At 50.1% G+C, this 21970-nt stretch overlaps 1 protein-coding gene across 3 annotated transcripts; it reads left to right on the top strand.

Moving 5' to 3' along the window:
• The first annotated feature begins 970 nt into the window (after window positions 1-970).
• Window positions 971-20030, top strand: RIMKLB (ribosomal modification protein rimK like family member B). 3 transcript variants are annotated; one of them, XM_040438157.1, is made up of 7 exons: window positions 971-1227; window positions 4733-4794; window positions 12525-12727; window positions 18253-18483; window positions 18574-18660; window positions 18798-19001; window positions 19517-20030. In XM_040438157.1, the coding sequence occupies exons 3-7, from the start codon at window positions 12556-12558 to the stop codon at window positions 20014-20016; spliced, it is 1194 nt and encodes a 397-aa protein (XP_040294091.1). In that variant the 5' UTR covers window positions 971-1227; window positions 4733-4794; window positions 12525-12555; the 3' UTR covers window positions 20017-20030. The 3 variants fall into 3 exon arrangements, with proteins under 3 accessions (XP_040294091.1, XP_040294092.1, XP_040294093.1); XM_040438158.1 differs by having other exon boundaries at window positions 971-1135; window positions 19517-20016; XM_040438159.1 differs by lacking the exon at window positions 4733-4794 and having other exon boundaries at window positions 19517-20016.
• Window positions 20031-21970: the final 1940 nt, after the last annotated feature.

Raw genomic sequence — 21970 nt, 5'->3', positions numbered from 1 at the left:
AGTCAGTATCATAAGTGTAACCCCCCAAAAGAGGGAGACGTAAAAGGGAAAAATTCACAACCATGCGACCTGCCACACAGAATTCCCATTGAAATCAATGGAAGGCGGTTACCGTACTAAACCCACTGTGTGAACAAGCCCTTTAAGGCCCCTTTCACACGAGTCTGGCGGATTGGCTCCGGGTGCGTTCAGTGAAACTTGCACCATTTTGCAAAAAAGTTCAGTCAGTTTTGTCTGCGATTGCGTTGTTTTTTTTCCGCGAGGGTGCAATGCGTTTTTCACAAATGTGATAAAAAACTGAAGGTTTACAAACAACTCGCCATGCCCACTCCAAAAAAAACGGAAGACACACGGAAACACAACGGGAAACGGATCATGGAACAACGGAACCCCATTTTGTGGAAACGGTCGTGTGCATGAGGCCTGAGGTACATGCTGGGAGTTGTAGTTTAACAACTTGACGGCTGGAGATAGCTAGGCATCTTCTCGAAGGAGAATCGGCCATTTTGGAGGTCACTCATCTTTCCCAGGAACAGATAGAACTACGTGAGGTATTATGAATGGCCTCCTGTTAGTAATAGCTCGCCACAATCCTAGTGGTCAGAAGCCATCACTCCCCTCAGCTCTTCCCGCCCACCGTGCGGCTTTTATATACAGGGAGGCCCCTGCTGACGTCATCGGAAACCCCTAGAGGAGTACGAAGAAGATGCAAGAAGGTAGAACTGCAGGATGCCCTCTGGCCCCGCCTCCTCAGTACCTGGACCAATCAGCGCTCTCCGTGCTGCCGCTCCCTCTGTCACTCATTTCCTCCCTCACGTCCGAGCGCCAGCCATCATCTTCTTTTCTCCTCCTTTCCCGCCATCAGGTTCCAGCCAAAGGGCGGCGCCAGAGCTCCTCTTCGACCAATAGGGCGGCGGCGGTTGAGGTAGGTGGGTGTGGCTGAGGGCTGCAGCGTGTGCGTACTGTCTCTCAGTCGGTGTGAGTGAGTGGTGGAGTGCGGACGTGTCTGTGCGGAGCTGCGTGTGTTTGGAGGGAACTCAAGTCATCTAGTCCTAGCTGCTCCGGCGGCGGGGGTCTCCGCCCGTATCCCAGCCCGCCAAGGGGGAGGCAAGCCCGGCTCTCGCTCTGTGCTGCTAGTGGCTGAGCCGCTCCTTTGTGTTGCCGCATTGTGCTCATCTCCCCCCACCTCAGACATAACAAAGACGACGTCGTTTGGAAGGCGGCTGTGTGAGTAGACGACGGGGCGCCAATATGGCGGAGCGGGGGGTTGGGGGGTCTTGTCTGCTGTCAGGGCAGGGGGCTTGGAGGCGGAGATGGGAGAGTAAATCGCTGGTTGGTGGGAGTCGGCTGCGCGCGGCTATCGTGGTGATATCGGGCGATTAATCGATAGGGGGAGGGGTAGTCATTTGGGGGTATCTGAGGTGATATTGGGGGGTATTTGTGTGTTCTGCCGCGCGGGAGTGAGGAGGGGGGGGGGGGGCTTAAAGGGATATGTCTCTGGGGGCTGGTGTAAAAAGGAAAGGCATGCAGAACAGATGGCAGTCAGCGAGCATATGGCTGGCACTGAGTGGGGGGGTCAGGACTGGGTGATGGTGGGCAATATGGGTGCCTCTGAGTATGATTGGGGTGGTTGGTGTGATGTGCATGGCTTCTGATATGGAGGATGATGGGGGTGGTTGGTGTGAGGTGCATGGCTTCTGATATGGAGGATGATGGGGGTGGTTGGTGTGAGGTGCATGGCTTCTGATATGGAGGATGATGGGGGTGGTTGGTGTGAGGTGCATGGCTTCTGATATGGGGGATGATGGGGGTGGTTGGTGTGAGGTGCATGGCTTCTGATATGGAGGATGATGGGGGTGGTTGGTGTGAGGTGCATGGCTTCTGATATGGAGGATGATGGGGGTGGTTGGTGTGAGGTGCATGGCTTCTGATATGGGGGATGATGGGGGTGGTTGGTGTGAGGTGCATGGCTTCTGATATGGAGGATGATGGGGGTGGTTGGTGTGAGGTGCATGGCTTCTGATATGGAGGATGATGGGGGTGGTTGGTGTGAGGTGCATGGCTTCTGATATGGAGGATGATGGGGGTGGTTGGTGTGAGGTGCATGGCTTCTGATATGGAGGATGATGGGGGTGGTTGGTGTGAGGTGCATGGCTTCTGATATGGAGGATGATGGGGGTGGTTGGTGTGAGGTGCATGGCTTCTGATATGGAGGATGATGGGGGTGGTTGGTGTGAGGTGCATGGCTTCTGATATGGGGGTGGTTGGTGTGAGGTGCATGGCTTCTGATATGGGGGTGGTTGGTGTGAGGTGCATGGCTTCTGATATGGGGGTGGTTGGTGTGAGGTGCATGGCTTCTGATATGGGGGATGATGGGGGTGGTTGGTGTGAGGTGCATGGCTTCTGATATGGAGGATGATGGGGGTGGTAGGTGTGAGGTGCATGGCTTCTGATATGGAGGATGATGGGGGTGGTTGGTGTGAGGTGCATGGCTTCTGATATGGAGGATGATGGGGGTGGTTGGTGTGAGGTGCATGGCTTCTGATATGGGGGTGGTTGGTGTGAGGTGCATGGCTTCTGATATGGGGGTGGTTGGTGTGAGGTGCATGGCTTCTGATATGGGGGTGGTTGGTGTGAGGTGCATGGCTTCTGATATGGAGGATGATGGGGGTGGTAGGTGTGAGGTGCATGGCTTCTGATATGGAGGTAGTGGGTCGGGTATTGCCCATTGTTTTGGTGTTGTGGAGAGGAAGGGCCAACCAGGCTGGGATGAGGTGGGGGGGGGGTTTATGGGCACTGACAGGTCTGGTACAGATTGGGGGGGGGGGGGGGTGTGCTGCTGTGCGGAAGCGGATTGGAGTTCGTGGTGTCTATGTGGAGCCATGATATACACAGACCACGCATGATGCCAGCCTTCCGTTGGGTTGTGAGGATGGCACTGACTGATTCATATGGGCGTCTGGGATTTATTGAAGCCTGGAAATGGTTCGGAGTCACAGGGCACAATATACTGCCATCCGTGGCTTCCAGTCTGTGGCGGTACATGGCGTCATACTGATCAGATGCCCGTCCTGGGGAGGATGATGTAAAATGAGCGGTGTGCCGTGAGGAGGCGATGGCCAGGACCGCGGCACGTACAATAAGACGTCTGAGGCTGCTGGGGCTATAGATGTATGGCAGGCTGCATGTTCTAATTCCACCACTAGGGGCCGGCTCTGAGTCTGTGTACACAGCTGGACACATGTGGCTCATGGATGGAGGAATTCCACTTTCTGGTGGTTCCTAGGGGACCTGGCTCTACATTTCCTGCCGCCCCGTACCTGCCACGTTTTTGTGGTTTTCTAACTTCAATCTAACGTGCCTAATTTCCTATGACACGTAATCGGTTTTCCATAGAAGCCGGTCTAGGAACGTCCTGTGCACCCGCTGTGCCAGTCCAGAAATGGTTTGCGCTCCCCGCTCTGTTCACAGATCTGCTACAGGGTAGAATTCAGAGGGGCCCAAACCTGTGCTGATTGGCGGGAGTCTGCCCGTAGAGACGCTGAGCTGTGGGAAATGAAGGGTTAAAGAGGAATATAGCTTCTCCTTAAGGGTCAGATTGCCTAAGCAAGCCAGCGGGACGGCCACCCGGACCGAGACACCAGCCTCACGTTTTTTTTTTTTTTCGTGTTCTTGTTTCGGCGAGCTCCTGTGACTGGTGGCTTAGAAGGTACAGTAGGGGGCGTCTTCTGTAAATGTCGGGCACTCGTCGTCCTGCAGTGCAGGGGACTCCAGCTGCTACGGACCTACGACGCCCATCATGCCCTAGCAGCGGGTATGTCTGATGCACATCAGCACATGTGTAGGGGGGGGGGGGGTTGATCCTGCCTCAAGCAGGATCTCTGCCAGCCCCGTTCAGGTGGATGTGACAAAGATCCCTGCGACAAATCTGCCACGTGTAAACGCGCTCTAATCGCAGTGAGATTCGGCTCTTCAGCTGTTGCAAAACTACAAGTTCCAGCATGCTCCTGCCGTCTGATAAGCAGCGCACAAGCCCCCAGCTGCCGGTACATGCTGGGAGTTGTAGCTTTGCAACTGATTGTGTCCGTTTTTTTTTTTTTCTGTGGACCGTATACGGAACCATTTATTTCAATGGGTCCACAAAAAAACAAAAGGCACGCCGTGTGCGTTCCTTTTCCGTCTTTACGTTCCGCAAAAAAAGGATAGTACTGTTCTATCAGGGGCCGGCTGTTCAATTCTGCAAAATACAAAATGCACACGGACGTCCTCCGTGTTTTTTTTTTTTTTTTTGGACGGCAAAATACATACGGCCTTATGGAAAGTTACTTTATAGAGCAGGGGGTCGGCAGCCTCTGGCGCTCCAGCTGTTGTGAAACTACAACTCCCAGCATGCGTACTTGAATTGAAGTGAATGGAGCTTGCTGGGAGCTGTAGTTTCAGGCGGTCTGCCGCGGTTGATGACCCCGGCGGCGGAGAACATCTTGAAGGTTGTGTGGAGAGTTGACGCGGGCCTCGTCTGTCCTGATGTCCATGAATACAGTCTTGACATTTTAAGGAGACACAATATGCGCCCCGTGTTGTCTCCACGACTGTCTGGAGATAAGCGGAGACGGATAAGAGGCGGCAGCATGGGTGTGATTGTTCTGTTGCGCCACACTTGTTTTCGTTGGGTTAATGCGATGTGTGCAGCAGGAGCGCTGCTCTTGGTAACTTAATGCTTTGTCTTCTGTAGGAGCCTGTGTGGAAGATCTGCCCTGAGATTCTGCAAACAACTCACCCCATCGTCCGCCCGTAGTAAGTGTCTCTCCCTTAGTGCTCTGTATTCTTTAAGGCCTCTCGGACGGCCTGTGTACCCCTGATCTTCTGGGAGAGGGCAATGTGTCCCGCACTCTCTCGCAGGACGGTGACCAGAATCTGCCTGGGGACTGAGCGTAGTCACAGACGGGAGGAACAGTGCCCAGCCAAACCCGCTGACTGCACCCCCTGGAAGGAGCTGGGTCGTCTCTGACCGGCTCCTTCCCTACAGTCTTGGTCTTTCTTCTTGGACACTTCTTCTTGTTTATTTATTTTTTCATTTGAGGCTGTCTCATCTGGACACTTCATTTATAGGTGGTCAGGGATGTCATCCAGCGGGGGTCTCCTGTGCCAGAGCAGGGAGCAGCACCATCCACGGAGAGGGCTGCCTGCAATACTAGAATTCCCCTCTAGTGGCCGCTGCAGCTGTAATGCACGGCCTGGAAAATAAAAACCCCATAGACCTTCAGACAGGAATGAATTCACATGTGGCAGATCTCTTCCAGAAATTTCTGCTGCCGTCGCCTCCACGAGCTCGCTGCTGCAGAATGGTCACCATGAAATGTACGTGGCTGCGGTGAGCGAGCGGGAGCTCGGCACATGTATAAATGCACACGTTCACTTGGTCACAGATGTCTCTGGTTCCCATGGAGATCGTGGCGCGTGACGTGTAGATATTTGTGAGCCTTTGCGTATGAGCAGTAAATCTGCTGCCGCCCTGAGGCCGCTGCGGCTGTAATGCACGGCTTCAGTCCTGAGGCCTCCGCGTGCTGCAGTCTCTTTAGTTACTGGAGGTAATTCCTGAAATTCCCCAGAACAGTCCGAGGAGTAGCATGCCTCTCGTAGGTTAGGATGATGGGGGTAGTCTGTGAGACCTTGAGACTCTGACAGCTGCTGCAGATTAGGTGTGGCCTTGACTTTGGGAAGGGGAGCAGTTGTCAGACTGTTCTACGTGGGTCATATCTGGAAATACTTGACGCGTGAATCTTGTGGGGTCCTTGTCACATTAAGTAATGTACACAGTGAGTGCAGCTCTGGAGTATAATACAGGATGTAACTCAGGATCAGTACAGGATAAGTAATGTATGTACACAGTGACTGCACCAGCAGAATAGTGAGTGCAGCTCTGGAGTATAATACAGGATGTAACTCAGGATCAGTACAGGATAAGTAATGTATGTACACAGTGACTCCACCAGCAGAATAGTGAGGGCAGCTCTGGAGTATAATACATGATGTAACTCAGGATCAGTACAGGATAAGTAATGTATGTACACAGTGACTCCACCAGCAGAATAGTGAGGGCAGCTCTGGAGTATAATACAGGATAAGTGATGTATGTACACAGTGACTGCACCAGCAGAATAGTGAGTGCAGCTCTGGAGTACATTACAGGATAAGTGATGTATGTACACAGTGCAGCTCTTGTTGGACACTTAGTTCTACATCTGTATTGTTCTATAATATCCTGTTGATCTCGCTCGTGGGTGTATTTGGGTCCTTGCGATATGAACACCTTTTGTTCAGTTGCAGCCGTTGTGCTGAGCTTAGTGAGCGCGGTGTCGCACAGTGGCAGAGGACTTGCTGGAGATGTTGTAATGTTGTGCGTAGTAAATGCTGGGTGTAATCTTGCTGCCTTGTAATTCAGGTTCATTGATGTGTGTGTTTCCAGTAACTTTTCCCCTCTCCTGGGCCCCTGAGGTGTGTTCTTGTGTAAAGCACTGACACATGAGGGGAAGCTCGGTGTCTCTGCTGAGCCGACACACTGTGACTTCCTGAGCACATGCAGCGCAGGCATGGCGGTGTGAGATGGCGGTATGCATTCTACGAGGCCCCTGCCTCACTGTAATACTACTTTTGTGTTTTAGCCTGTATTTGGAGATCTGTTCATTTTGTGTTGCTGGGCTTGGATAGAATGCAGGAAAATGCAGTGGAGACTGACACGCAGCAGCAGTGGTTTGAGGTTTCTGCCTAGCAGTGAAAAAAGAAATGAAACCGCTCTGTCGTGTATTTCATAAGCTCAGCAGCCAGTATAGGCACCGGGGGCAGATCTACAAAGGTCCCTTTATACTGGCCTATTTTTCAGACTATTGAGAAGGAAACTTTTCTTCCTGGCAAGCGCCTGCTCGTCGGTGGAGGAGACACATTTGCATGCAGCGATCTCCTCCACAGTATGACTAATGCTGCATCTCGTCTCCATACAGACAGTTTACACAGCGCCATCTGCTGCCGACGAGCGACTATCTAGATGCCTACACAAACGATCCAATCACCCATCGAATGAGCATTTTGCGCCGCCTTCAGGTATCGGCAGTACCTTTTACACTACCAGATAATCTCTAATGAGCGTTCATAGGATTATCTGGCGGCTTCCTGAACCGTGTAATGGGCATATGCCCTTTAAAAAAAAAATTGGTTACGCCTGTGGCAGTCTGTGCACCAAAAGGTGAAATCTTCACAGACTACAGGCCGGCGTAGATTCCCGCTATAATTTGCTACGTTCTGGGGCACCTTCATAAATCTGCGCTGTTAGATGCCGTCCTGCGGGAAAACTGCTCGTCTGTTGGCGCTGTAGTGGCGGCTCATGCGGACTGCAGGCGTTTCCTTCATGGGGATCTTGCCGTTACCTGACTTCTAAGAATCGGTTACATAAGCTTCAGTTTGCGGCGTGGACCTCGTGTCGGAGCGGTGCACGTTCCTTCCAAGACACGAACAGAGGAGGGGATGCGGGTGGTTTGGCCATACAAGGCTCGTTTCCAGACCACGGTGTTGGCGGCTCTGCTGACTTCTATTTTCTGCTGACTCGCACAGGTTTTTCGGATTTGATGCTAAATTTATGCATTTGGCGCCTGTCACTCCATTAGCGAGCAGCATCCTGTTCCTCGTTCTCTGCCGTTTGGAAAAAAAAATAGAATGGGTCCTATTCTGGACGAGATTAGGAATTTTCTATTAAGTGCAGACTATGTGCGGATCCGCAAAACACACACGGACGAGTGAATGGACCCTAAGGGTGCATTCACGTGACTGTATGTTTTACGATTTCCTAAACGCAGATCTGATTTATTTTTTTGCCGACACATTGTATTCATGTCTGCAAAACGGACCAGAATAGGAGATGTTCTTCCTTTTTTCTGGACTGTGGAACGGGCCATGTGCTGTTCGCACTTTTTGCGGCCCCGTTGAAATGTATAGGTCCACATCTTGCCTTATGTGCGGTTGTCGGGGGGGGGGATAGCCAGCTGTCTGTGTATAGGAAGCTTTAATTGGCCCCCTGTCTGCAGTACTGTACGTGGACAGCTCAGTAATAACATGATTGCAGGGGTCCCAGCAGTGGGGTCTTCTGACCTGGTAATCGGCGTGAGACCTTTTGGGGTGAGGAGATCTCCTTTTAAATGGAGGAAAATCTGATTGCTGGAAATGATCACCTCCTGTGAGCGCCGCTGCCTTCTCCCAGCTCGCCAAGCACAGCGCTGTACGCTGTATAGTGGCCATGCTTGGTATCGCACTCTGCCTCATTCACTTCTATGGCGCTGAGCTGCTCCTAGGCCCCGGCACATGGCCTAGGAAAAGTAGAAGGCCACAGCACTACTGCGAGCCCTGGTGTCTTCTCAAACAGCTGATCGGCAGGGGTCCTGGGTGTTGGACCCCCACCGATGAGATACTGATGACCTATCCAGAGGATTGGCCATCAGTAGAAGGCTACTTTCACACTGGCGTTTTGGCTTTCCGTATGAGATCCGTCAGGGGCTCTCACAAGAGGTCCGAAACGGATCATTTTTACCCTAATGCATTCTGAATGGATAAGGATCCACTCAGTTTGCCTCCATTCCGCTCTGGAGGCCGCCGGCCGCGTTTTGGTGTCCTTCTGACGAAATTGAGCCAAACGGAACCGTTCTGACACACAATGTAAGTCAATAGGGACGGATCCGTTTTTACTGACTCAATCTGGCACAATAGAAAACGGATCCGTCCTCCATTGACTTTCAATGGTGTTAAGATGGATCCGTCTTGGCTATGTTACAGGTGATAAAACCGGATCCGTTCTGAACGGATGCAGACGGTTGTATTATCTGAACGGATGCGTTTTTGCAGATCCATGAGGGTCCATTCACACGTCCGTAGAATGGGTTTGCATCCCTTCCGCAAATTGCGGAACTTGTGCGACCCATTCATTCTCTATGGGGCAGGAATGGATGCGGACAGCACACAGTTGTCTGCATCCACATTTCCGGAGTGCGCCCCCTATCTTCCGGTCCGCGGTTCCGGCAAAAAAAATAGAACATGTCCTATTCTTGTCCGCAATTCTATGGGGGTGCCGGCTGGGTGTATTGCGGATCTGTAATACACTGTGGACGTGTGAATGGGACCCTTAGTCTCAGAAAGCACTTCCCTCAGCCTGGAAAAGTGGGTTTTAATAATTAGAAATTATCTGATTTCATCCTGAAACCACCTAATGTGTCCACGGACGAGAGCCCAAAGTGAGACCAAACCGAGATCTATGTGTGATATTTAAAGGGGATATTTTGTCTCATCTTGGCACGCCCTTCCATGTGGCAGACCCCATCAGTTGAGGTGAGCGGCCTCGTGTAATGCTGCACATGGAGATCTGATACTCGAGTACTGTACATATGAGGTAACAGAACTTCCCTCCTTGACACGAGTAGCACCTTTGACCCCATTCTCCCCAGGAGCGGACGCCTGTGGGTGTCTCCACCTTACGGACAGTAGTAGATCTGTGCTGTATCCACTCGTGGGGCCCTAATGAGGCCCATTTCTCACAAGCGAATTTTCCATCCAGATGTGAACGGATAGCCTCCAGACTGAATCCTGACCCGTTCATCTCAATGTGTCTGTGCACACCAGTTTCTCACTGATCCTCTCTGCATTCTGGAATCTTGTGTGTTTTGTAAAAGTGAATGGGGCTGCTTGAAAAAACGTACGGCATCCGGTTACAGTGGGTTTTTCGTTTTTTCTTTTTCCTTCAGCGTCTCAGTTTTTGATGTGAGTGAACACAATCTCGGACAAAACTGATTGGACTTGAGTGCCAGAGCATCAGATCCTGACACAAGCCGCATGGGCCTAAGGCGTGCCGCGTTACGTCGGGCGTACTCCTTGCCTGTGGCGCCCGTCTGCCCTGCACATTGGTAGTTTCATTAGCTGTCCACCTCGGTGGCACACCCTGTCTGCATTGCTCAGTGCGACGCTACGAAAATCTGACACCGTCGATGTGGCCCGGTACCTAGCATGTGTCACGTCTGACTGGCTGTCATGTGTAGTCTCATAATGGTCTGTAGGCCGGGTCATACACGCGGTATGGGAGGTGAGGAAGGGGTTAAAGTGAAGTATCCGGCCGGTGGGGGAGACATTCTAGTGCTGACATGGCCGATTGTTCAAACAGGATTTTTTTTTTTTCTCCTGTAACCACATAGTGAATTGGAGTGTGAGCCTCCAGCCCTGCGCTCCTTAACTCCTTCTGTGCTGGGAAGGGCTGGTAGCGTTTTCTTTTCCCTTCTTGCGGCGCTGGGTGCGATTATGGCACAGGAGGGGGCTGTCCGAACCTTCTCCCGTCTTGTATGCAAGGCGAAAGGGTTTCATGGAGAAACATGCCAGTTCTGTGCTGCCTGCAGTGTGCTTAATTCATGGAATTGGGAGGGGAGGAGGGGGGAGGCAGAGACGTATGATTAATGGTGCGCCCAGAGGCCGGATGAGAGCGGCGGCGTTGTGCAGCGAGGTGGAGCTTCTCCAGGCCGGTTTGGGCAGAGGGGGTTGGATCCTGCTTTTCTCCCCTGCATCTCTTTTGTGCAGCGCTCTCCAGGTTGCAGGATGGACGGGGGGAGGGCGTCATGTGGCCGCTTCTTACATTACACTGAGCCTATTGTCTGCCGGCTGCGTCTCTGCAGCAGGAGGGGGTTGTGGAGCCGAGCTGCGTCAGCAATGCCAGCCTGCGTCTCGAGGAGGGCGATGCCGAGAGAGTGCCGTAAAAGTTAATAACCATCCTTTTTCCGCCAGGTAGACATGGCGTCTTTGTGCGCCTCACCGTGATGATTAACACATTAGACGTCTGCATCACATGTCGCCTTGTGGTGCATTTTTTTTTTTTTTTTTTTTTTAGAGCATTGACGTTTGTTATGTGGATAGTTGTATGGTTCGTCATACAGCTGGAATCGGTGTGGGTGACGCCACTCTGTGTAAGGCCTCGTGCGCACAACTGTATGTATTGTGCAGTCCGCGAAAAAAGGATCCTCAAAAAAAATGGCTGATGTCCGTGTGCATTCCGTATTTTACGGAACAGCTGGCCCCTGATAGAACAGTCCAATCCTTGTCTGTAATGCGGCTAATAGGACATGTTCTATATGAATTTTTTGCGAAACTGAATGCACACTGATTTTTTTTTTTAATATATATTATTTTTTTACTGTTGCGGACCCATTGAAATGAATGGTTCTGCATATGGTCCGCAAAAATTTAACGGACACTGAAAGAAAATCAGTTCGTATGCATAAGGCCTAATTGTCAGCACAGTACAGCCCCCTATTATATGTGATCAGACATGAGGCCGGCCGCCATTTTTAATGTGTTGCAGATACGGATGAAGCGCAGTCCATGTCATACTGGGGTGTAGTTACTCCGTAGGCATGGGCTAGGCTGTGGGTTCTAATGTGACGCTTACGTTGTAGAAGTCTCACAGCCGCCCCCCCCCATTATACAGATCGGGGTCACTTGACCCACCTTTGGTTGGCTGTAGATGGGAAGGCTCTCATCAGATATCTAATGTGCAATATTCACTGATTGTCTAATGCAGGGATGCCCAACCTGCGGCCCTCCTGCTGTTGCAAAACTACAACTCCCAGCATGCCTGGGCATCCTACAGCAGGGCGTGATGGGAGTTGTACTTTTACAACAGCTGGAGGGCCGCTGCTTGGGCATCCCTGGTCTAGTGTGTGTGTGTGTGTGTGTAGGGTCAAGGAAGAATCTGGCATGTTGGATTTCAGGGGATTCCTCCAGGAGATGGGTGATGCCTGGCAGACACTTTTCTCATTTGTGCTTGGGGAAATCTGTCAGATGACGGCTTTCTAAATGATATGGAATGGTGGGGGAGGTGAATCCTGCTTATATAAAGCCTGGAGTTAAAGGGGTTGTCACCGGGATAACATTTTTAATGTCTGGTGGAATGGGTAAATAAAGCATTACTCTTCTCAGTGCTGCGGTTCTGGGTTCTCGCTGGTCTCTGCTCCTTCAGTCTCCGGTCAACAACTCTGAATGCTCATGTGTAACGCCATTTCCCTCTAGATATTCCGAAGGAAACAATGGAATACTATACCTACAGTCAACGCCTATAGTGGCCCTTTAAGGTGGCCTTAAAGGGGTTGTCCGCAGGTCTCCATTTTGATAGACAAGAAATGGAAAGATGCCAAACAGTGCGTCGAACCAGGACCATCAAAATGGAGACCTGCGGACAACCCCTTTAAGGCCACCTTAAAGGGCCACTATAGGCATTGCCATATAGTATAGTATTCCATTGTTTCCTTCGGAATATCTAGAGGGAAATGGCGTTACACATGAGCATTCAGAGTTGTTGACCGGAGACTAGCTTAGGTCAGACGTAGGGATGGGCTTGCAGGTCACGCCTGGCCATATTGTGCCTTCTTCTGTAGGTGTGATCAAGGTCCCCATGTGTTACAGGCCAAGGCCCATGTTCTCACTGAACGCTTCTCCCATTTTTCTTGCAGACCACTTACCACTCCCTCTAAGCCTGTGAAAATGTGCAGCTCCAATGGCCGTGTCTGGTTTCTGACTGACAGAAGGATAAAGGATGACTATCCCCAGCAGGAGATCCACCGCGCGCTCAAGACAAAATGTTGTGAAGAAGACCATGAGTTCCGGTATTTGCTCATGGATGAGGTGGTCTTGACCATTGAGCAAGGAAACCTAGGTAAGCCGACATAACGAGTCATGGCGCAGCTTGAATGGCAACTTCTGAAAATGTGTGCGGCCTAAACCAAACACCCTGAGGCCTGCAAAGTGCTTAACCTGTTTACCCGAGCTTGGTAGACGCTTTCATCTTGGGCTAGTTTCACGTCTGTTCTGGTAGTGCAGGGATCACCAACCTTCAGGACTACAACTCCCAGCATGCAAACACGCTCGACTGCTCTTCTAACTCCCATGGAAGTGAATGAAGCCTTCTGGGAGTTGTAGTCTCAACAGCTGGAGTGCTGGACGTTGCTGATCCCTGCATTTCACTGTATCTGACGTGACTACTGTTCACCACTGGATCCCAGTGACTGCAGTGGCATCAGACTGGGATCTGTCCGAAACCTTACACTTGTGCTGTAAACCATTGTAGTCAATGGAGTCTAGTAGTCAGCAGCTATGTCGGCCTACACAGCACCCTTACGCTATATTGTTGCCCTGTGGTAACGCCTCACGCCTGTCCTCGCCAGTGTATAAATAATCTTACCATACACATTGGCCGCGTAACACTGCCATACAGTATAGATGAAAGTATACAGTGCTGCCACCAACGTAGGCAGTACTTATGTTGCCTACGTAAATGGCACTATATAAAGTAATCAAAGGACTGTGCTAGACCAGGTTTATGTAATTGATGACCGATTTGCCCACCCCCAAGTCTACATTGTGATCTTGATGCATTGTAGTACTTCATGCGTTGCAGCGAATAGGTTCCATTACAACCTGCAGGTAGGTACAACATGAGTCGCAAGAAATCAGCAGGTTTCGGATTTCTTTGGTACTGCTGTGCGGCAGTCGCGGAGGCTTCCTGATCGTAATTCGGCAACGTTAAAGGGGTTTTGCCATTGCATATAGTGGGGGCATATCACTAGGATTTACCTCCATTGTCTGATAGGTGTGGGACCCTCACCTACAACAAGAACTGAGTGTTAAAATTAATGGAGGGCGCACTCCTCCATTCATTTCAGTGGAGCCGCTGAAAAATAGAGCGCTGGTTTGGCTTTTTCCGTCTGCCCCATAAAAATGAATGGGAGCAGCGCTTGGTGGTGGACGGACCCCAGGAAACCCGGGGTCCTCCAGCCACAGCTCTCCACGCTCCGTAGGACTCGCACCTATCTTAGCTAAATGCCCCCCCGTTGTATGGGATGGGAATACCCCTTTAATTTTAGAAAATAAATGTGTCGCTGCAGGTTAAAGTCCCTGTCTGGTCCGGACTGTGTGAACAGATCCAAATGTCCCCTTTAGGCCTCATGCACACGACTGTTTTGTTCCGCATCCAAGCCACAGTTTTTGCTGTTTGGATGTGGACCCATTCACTTCAATGGGGCCGCAAAAGATGCGGACATGGTCTGCCCAAAAAAATATAACCTGTCCTATTCTTCATTCAGATAAACAGATTTCCAGCACGAAGGAGATCAAATCTTCCATGTTCTTTATTGGATATTCTAAACGTACACCCGGTGCAATGAGCGAGGGCCCTCCGTGTCCCTGGTCAGACCGACATGTTTCGTGCCAGCCGCTTTGCAAACAAGAATAGGCAGTTATATCAATGGCTGTCCGTTCCGCAAATTGCGGAACGCACACGGTTGCCAACTGGGTTTAGCGGATCTGTAATTTGTGGACCGTTAAAACACACAACGGTCGTGTGCATGCAGCCCTATAAGCATAGGAATGGGAGTCGTCCACCATTGCCCTGTGCATGGCTCTGGAGCGTGCAGGCATTCTGTAATGTATTACTTCTGTCAGATGTCCACTGTCCACGTAGTGCTATAAAAGCGGACGATGGCTTCTAGGAGTCGCCTCCTTACTCTGCCGTCTTCAATTCATGTTGCTTTCATAACCACCACGGGGGAGGGGTTGCTCTTTTGCTGCTGGTTTATTATAGTGTCCTTGTGGGATTTTTCCCACTTGGCAGAATACACAGTTTGTACAGTAAAGTGGAAAAGCAGAGAGGGCATCACAAGACCGGAGTGCGGAGCCGCCCCCTCCTCGCCCTGTTAACCCCCCCCCCCCTTCCCCAGTCTTGGGATGAGCCCACCCCGCTGTAATAAGGGCACGTGTTCAGCCCGTTCTATGGAAGTGCTGTATCTAGGGTTATGTAAGGCGCTGGACAATGTTTGTAGTTCATACATTGGATTCACTTATAAATTAACAGAGGTTAAGTAGAGGGCAGGTGGGGGTAACGGGGGGATAAACTGGAGCTTACACCCTTCCTGATGGAGGATTACAACAGGACAGCTCCCCAGAGGATGACTTACACGATGCAGACATTGCCCCCCACCCCACGTAAACCTCAGTTCTGTTAGTGCGTACCCCTCCAATCTGAAGGGGCAGTTTATGGCCAAGACGATGGTGCCGGGGGAAGTGGTTTCTGGGACTAGGACGAGCCTGATAATGAAGGGGTGTAGTGATGCAGCGCCACAGTCCATTCATTTCACTGGAGCTGTGCTGAAGCCCCTCGATTTTTGGAATCGGTGGGGGTCCTGGGGTTCCTAGTGCAGGGATCAGCAACCCTCTGGCACTCCAGCTGTTCTGAAACTACAACTCCCAGAATCCTGAATACAGGTGCATGATGGGAGTTGTAGTTTCACAGCATCTGGAGTGCCAAAGGTTGCTGACCCCTGTCCAAGGCTAGCACCTAATATATGTATGGAGTACAGGGGCACACCTCCATGGCTGCAGTGCAAACTCGGATGAGAACTACAAGTATCAGCATGCTGCTTTATGCACAGACGTATTCAAACACTGCATAACGGCTGTACTTGCTGCATGAAGCTCTTTATCAGGAATGTCTGGCCCATCTGCCAGCTTCTATCAGACTGGACCTACACTAAGTCTTGCCTCTCCTGGGCGTTTGGCCCACAAGTATCCCAGTGAGCTGCCATTTATAAGCCGAGAATACATCTTAAGATGGAAGCATTGTATTGCAGAATGGGGGTTGTTTTAGCAGCGTCAGCTCTTCATCAAGAATTTCCGCTGTTTCTCAAGTCGTCTTCTCAATCAGCATTCCAAGCACTTTCCAGTGTCTGCTTCTCCCGTCTGTCCATCTCCTGCAATGCGGCAGCTATAAATGTGTAACGCAGACCGAGCCGCGTCCTTTTCAGTGTCGCCATCTCTCCGGTTAGAGATTATACCATTTTTATGTAGCGCTCTAGCTAAAAGGAAAGAAACCAGTCCTCTCGTGCAATCACTGACCCGGTCCCCGATGGCCTCGCAGCTGCACGAGAGGCACCTATTGTGGTAGAGAAGTTAAGGTCACTGAGCAACAATGAATGGCTTATCCTCGGCAGGGCCTGAAGTGACGGAGCCGCTGTGTGGCAGGGCGGTTTGCACGGTTGTGTGCGATGGGGCTTATGGGCCAGTGTCCACCCTATTATGAAGGGTTGACATGGTTTTCCTGTTGGCTCGCTGACCAAGCAGTCGCTTTCTTACTGCATTTCCCATGCATGAGATCATGTATCATGAGTCTTGTGAAGTCCTCTGTAAACACGCACATGTCTGACCCCCCCAGGCTGAGCAGCATCCTGCATGCCTCAGAGGGTTTACATGAACTTTCATTTAGGATCACTCGTGGCTGTGGAATGGTTAGTGGTTTCAATCTGAGCTTTAAGGGGTTTAGGATGGGCAATAAATCGGCGGTGGGCCCACCCTGGATAATTCGCAGTCCTCTCTGAAGGGGCCATAGAGCTGCAGCCCCCTAACCTGATGGCGTCATACGTGTTCGGTGCCTGGTGCTGAGCTTTAAAGGGAACCTGTCACCTGGATTTTGCCTATAGAGCTGCAGACATGCACTGCTGGATCGCCGCTAGCACGTCCGCAATATACATTTCCCATAGCTCTGTGTGCTTTGGTGTCAAAAAATAAATAAAAATAAAAATATATATATATATATATATATATATATGTATGTAAATGAGGCAAGTAAGAAGCCAAAGGAGCTGTTACTAACGATTCTTAAGCCCAGCGCCGCCTGCATCCTCCCAAAGTTAGAGCGCCTTAATCTCGCACATTCGCGAGTACGCCACATGTCAGTGCCGGCATAGTGTTCCTTCCCTGTGCTGGCATCAACCTCAGGGAACAAACTGCGCATGCGCTAGCTGCAAGATTACGGCACTCTAACTTTGTGACGTCAAAGCAAGCAAGGAGGAGATTTGGAGGATGCGCGGCGGTGCTGGGCACCTTCAGTGGCTGGGCTCCAAAATCGTTAGTAACAGCCCCTTGTGCTTGATAGATGGATAGATGTATGTTTTTACACAATAAAAGCACACAGAGCTATGGGGACTGGGTATTGCGGATGTCCTAGCGGCCACCTAGCAGCCCATGTCCTCAGCTCTATACACAAAATCCTGGTGACTGGTTCCCTTTTAAGCCATGAGATATATAACTTTTTTTAAATATATTATATATCATAAAAAACACCCCCGAAACATCTCTATAGCTACTCCATTCACATAAAACAATACATGCAAAATAGGAAACCCACTTTTAATTTATTTTGCTGTCAATTTGGCCTTTTAAAGAATAATCTATAGTTTAGGAAAAATAATTCCCCCCCCCCCCAAAAAAAATAAAATAAAAGGCCCTTTGTTTCGCAAGTCAGAATGTATTCGCTCCGATGAGCGCGGGCGGAGGTCATTAAATCAAAATAATTTCTACTGTAAAAAAAACCTCCTGTTTGGTTCCAAGGTGGCACTAGTCAAAGTTTTATGCGATTCGCTCATCCCCCTAGTTGGGCCCATTAAACCACCATGTGCTAAATCCTGTCTGGTCATTAAGGCCTTTTTCAGGCCGGGTCATTAAAGGGTTAATTGCATCCATTGCCCAGCTGTGCTTGGTATTGCAGCTTTGTCCCCTACGAGCCCCTCTGCCCCCTCAGAAGACCACTGACTAGCCGCGGGTGCAAAGAGTCCGACCTGAAGGTGGCTGAACCTCCGCTCTTGGTGGGAACGGCTGGTTTTCTAATGTGTGGGGCGACGCCCTGGGTGAGATGGACAACTGGTGCTGAGGTGGGGTTGGGCAGGGAAGGTTTTTGGCATGGACGATCCCCTGTTCCCATAGGTGGCAGCTCATTCCTCTCCACAGCGAAAACGCATGCAAACCGAGCATGCATGTGTATTGGGGGCTGGTAGGGAGATCTGAATAGCTTTTTAAGGTGTTTTTCTACAGGGCACATACAGAGAAATGTTTTTGCCGACAAGCAATCCAAAAAAGTGTTTTTGGGGAAAGTATTTGTAGAAGGTGAACTATTTCTTTCCGTGTACGTCATGGTTTCCTGTCCTCGTTTTAAGTGCAGGGTCAGCACAGTCTAACCATACAGCAGAAGCAGTAGTTGTGTAGCCTTCCCCGTCTACGGCTGTGCTCTGCGGCTTCCCTGCCTCATTTTGTTTTACTTCCGCAGGCGCTGTGTGCGCTCTGTACATATGCACCGCACAACTATATTATCTGCATGTATCATTTAGGTCTGACATCTGTACTTTGTCATTTCAGGTCTCCGTGTGAATGGAGAGCTCATCACTTCGTATCCCCAGGTGGTCGTAGTCCGCGTGCCCACTCCCTGGGTGCAGAGTGACAGCGATATCACTGTCCTCAGGCACTTGGAGAAGATGGGCTGTCGACTGATGAACAGACCACAGGCCATCCTTAATTGTATCAACAAGTTCTGGACGTTTCAGGAGCTAGCAGGTCATGGCGTGCCCCTGCCAGATACCTTTTCCTACGGTGAGGCATCTGCTTTTCTTGCTTGCAGATCCATAAATGGAAGACTTCTTTATTCGTTCTTATGTTGACGGGAATGTGTTTACTTCCCAGGCGGTCATGAAAACTTCTCCAAGATGATCGATGAGGCAGAAGTCTTGGAATTTCCCATGGTGGTGAAGAACACCCGGGGTCATAGAGGTGAGTCACATAATGCCAGCCAAGGCCTGGTGGTGCATGATAGTAGAGCAGCCCCCTGCACTGTACATCCTATTACGTCTACTTTTACTGCTGCCCCGGCGTTTAGAAGCATTGCTCATGGTCTCTATGCTTTGTAGGTAAGGCTGTGTTTTTAGCCCGGGATAAGCACCACCTGGCTGACCTGAGTCATCTTATCCGGCATGAAGCTCCCTACCTGTTCCAGAAGTATGTGGAGGAGTCGCATGGACGGGATGTGAGAGTCATCGTAGTTGGCGGTCGTGTGATTGGCACTATGCTAAGATGCTCTACGGACGGCAGAATGCAAAGCAACTGTTCTCTAGGTATAAAATAAATTGTTATAACCTTCCTATTCTTAATTATTATTTATTATAATTGGTATTTTATTGTATATTCTTATTATTCTTTATTCCCCTCTTTCAATTATTAATGGGAACAGTTCACATTGGACTGATATCTGCTGGAACACATTAGTCAGTCGGGTCTGTCTTGTGCTGTTTGTTTGCGATTTCCAGCACTTCCGTTATCTTTACTCGAGGTCTATAACTGAGCAGAACAGAGATCGATAACACTGATGTGAAAGCAGGAATTGTAACTTGTGAATAGAACTTAACGTGGTTTACCTGCCCTGGGCATAGATCGCTGGGGGGGGTCCGTAAACTACCCACCTCCCAGATAGAGCCTTCTGCTTCCAGCTCGGCTCCCGTTCAGGTGATGTTTTTTTTTCTTTGCACTAGATTGCTATCATGACAATAAGAATGTACAATGTTTGGTAGTTTGTTTTAGTCTTATTGTTTGTCGCTTTAGTTCTAATCGTATCCTTCCTCTTTTGTTACAGGAGGAATCGGGATGATGTGCACACTGAGCGAGCAGGGCAAGCAACTGGCTATTCAAGTCTCCAACATCTTGGGAATGGATGTGTGTGGCATCGATTTGCTCACCAAACAAGATGGCTCTTTTTGTGTCTGCGAAGCGAATGCAAACGTGGGCTTTATTGCCTTTGACAAGGCCTGCAACATGGACGTAGCTTCTCTCGTGGCCGACTACGCCCTTTCGCTTCTCCCAAGTCGACTGACCAGGCGAATGTCCCTCCTTTCTGTCGTGTCCAGCACGAGCGAGACGAGCGAGCCTGAGCTGCCTGGCGTCACCTCCGGCACTGGCGTTGACGTGCCTGCTCCTTTACTCCATCACCACGAAGCTGGAGACAGCATGAGTGCTAGCTCCAGCTCTGTGGACAGTGATCCTGACACTGCCACGGAGAGGGAGCTCCTCACCAAGAGCGCCATCTTTAACATGAACCAGCTTCTCGCCAGCGAAATCAAGCTTTTGGTGGAATAGAAAATTGGGAGGGGGGAGGGGGTTGTGAAAAGTGGGTGGGAGGGGAGTGGGGTTGGATTTATGTGGGAGGCGGGGGTGGGGGGGGGAGTCTAGCACGTGTAAATATGTTGGGGCCATTACTGCTGGTGTTGGGGTTTGGGAGGGTTGGGCAAATGCAGAATCCCTGTTGTAAATGAGGCTGCACCACTGAGCTGTGAATTGGGGAAGGTAGTAGCTAGGAGATTCTTCCATATTACATTGGACATATTTAAAGGAGAAGTATATGTGGCCTTTCTGCTGCTTTGCTCAATTATTGCTGAACGTTGCAACTTAATCCGTTCTGTAATATTTTTTTTTCTTTCTAGAAGGGACACCATGTAAGTCTGGAGAGCCATCTTCTGCTGGTATATTCATGTGGCGGACGCAAAGTTTGAGCAAAGTTTTATATAATTTTTTTTTTTGTCTTTAAACTTTTCTCACCAATGAGCTAAATAACAGTTCTCCTTAGTCTTGATATTCACGACCCATGTGTCTTGAGCACTTGATGTAGCCTTTGGAGCGGGCAGCCATCATGGCATTCCATCTCGCTCTCTGCCCGCCTTCTGAATGCCACATCGCAATCCAGAGGCTGCAATTGTTGAGCTCAGCGGCGTGAGGCGGTTTTATAGACGGTGTAAACGTAGCCACTATACTTCACCTTTAGATGGCGTAGGGGAGAGCACGGTCTGTTGTAGGACTCGCAATCGGCGTCTGTGTTCCATAATGTCACCGCTGTTGGCTGTCATTAGGAACACCCGTCCAAGATATCCTCCGTTATCTTGGACGGTTCGGTTGGAGTACACAGCTGCGTGACCCTGCTTTACTTACATCACCCAAGTTGCTCTTTGTAATTTGGAAACACGAAGGGGGGAGGGGGGGTTGGCTTTTCTGTTTAAATGGAACAGTCTGCTTGCTCGTTGGACCTGGCCTTGCAGCAAGTGGTGTTTGGAGGATCTCGTGCTCCTCTACCATATCATCCTGCTGACCTGGGTTCTGTGGCGAGCTAGTGACTTATATCTCAATCCTGTACCTTCCGCATGCATGTGCATGAACAGGTATTCCCTCCATCTTCTTGCCAGCAGCACATGGATTGTGGGATGCATTCCTAAGACGTCTTGGTTCCACAAGGTCTTGTGCAAAATGCTCCCTACATGCCGTGGGGTGTCTTTTCTCCTGTGAGTGACACAGAATGCCATCACATATCACTTACCCGTGGTGGCTGTTGAAGAGGCTTTCTCTTCCACCGTGCCTCTTCACGTGCCAGCCCCCCGTCGGCACCCATGGCACACAGCCGCTGCACGGCTTGATCCAACATTACCTTGAAGGAAGCAGATTTCCTCGCTAGAGGCTCGTTTTAAAGATGACAGACGCCTGAATGTTGGTTGAAGCCGCCTAGTCATGGCTGCCACAGCAATGGGAGGGGGATGACTTCTCAAATTCCACATTTTTTTCCCCCTGCACCAAAAGCTGCCGTCTGCCTCCTCCCCTAGACTTCTTCCCTCCCCCCCCCCCATACTGGTCACTTTGGCACATTGTCCGAGCGCCACCTTTAAGATCTCCTCTATAATATGTATGTATATATGTATGCACGAGACTATATGGTTTACTTTTTATGCAACCCTTTGACTCCTGGAATATCCTTGCATTGCAGAGCGTTGGATCATGTCAAGCAGCAGTGAAGGGGTTCTGCGCCTTCCCCACTTTCATTCGTTAACCCTGTCACTGCTGTGCTCCAGCAGCAGTAGGGTTGATAGCAGTGTTATGATGCTGTTTTTTTATTGCAATTGAAAAGTGTACCTTTTTTTTTTTTTTTTTTTTTTTTCCCCTTTTTTTTTTTTTTTTTTTTAAACCCAGGTTGCTGCTTTTATTTTTATGTTGCACTGGATGAAGGTTATCAGTGGGATAAGGGAGCTTTATAAAAAAAAAAATTTTTTTG

The sequence above is a fragment of the Bufo bufo genome, chromosome 6 (genome assembly GCF_905171765.1).
Source record: "Bufo bufo chromosome 6, aBufBuf1.1, whole genome shotgun sequence".
In the NCBI taxonomy this organism is placed as follows: Eukaryota; Metazoa; Chordata; class Amphibia; order Anura; family Bufonidae; genus Bufo; species Bufo bufo.
The sequence above is the reverse complement of the archived record's forward strand: the minus strand, read 5'-3'. Positions and strand labels throughout refer to the sequence as shown.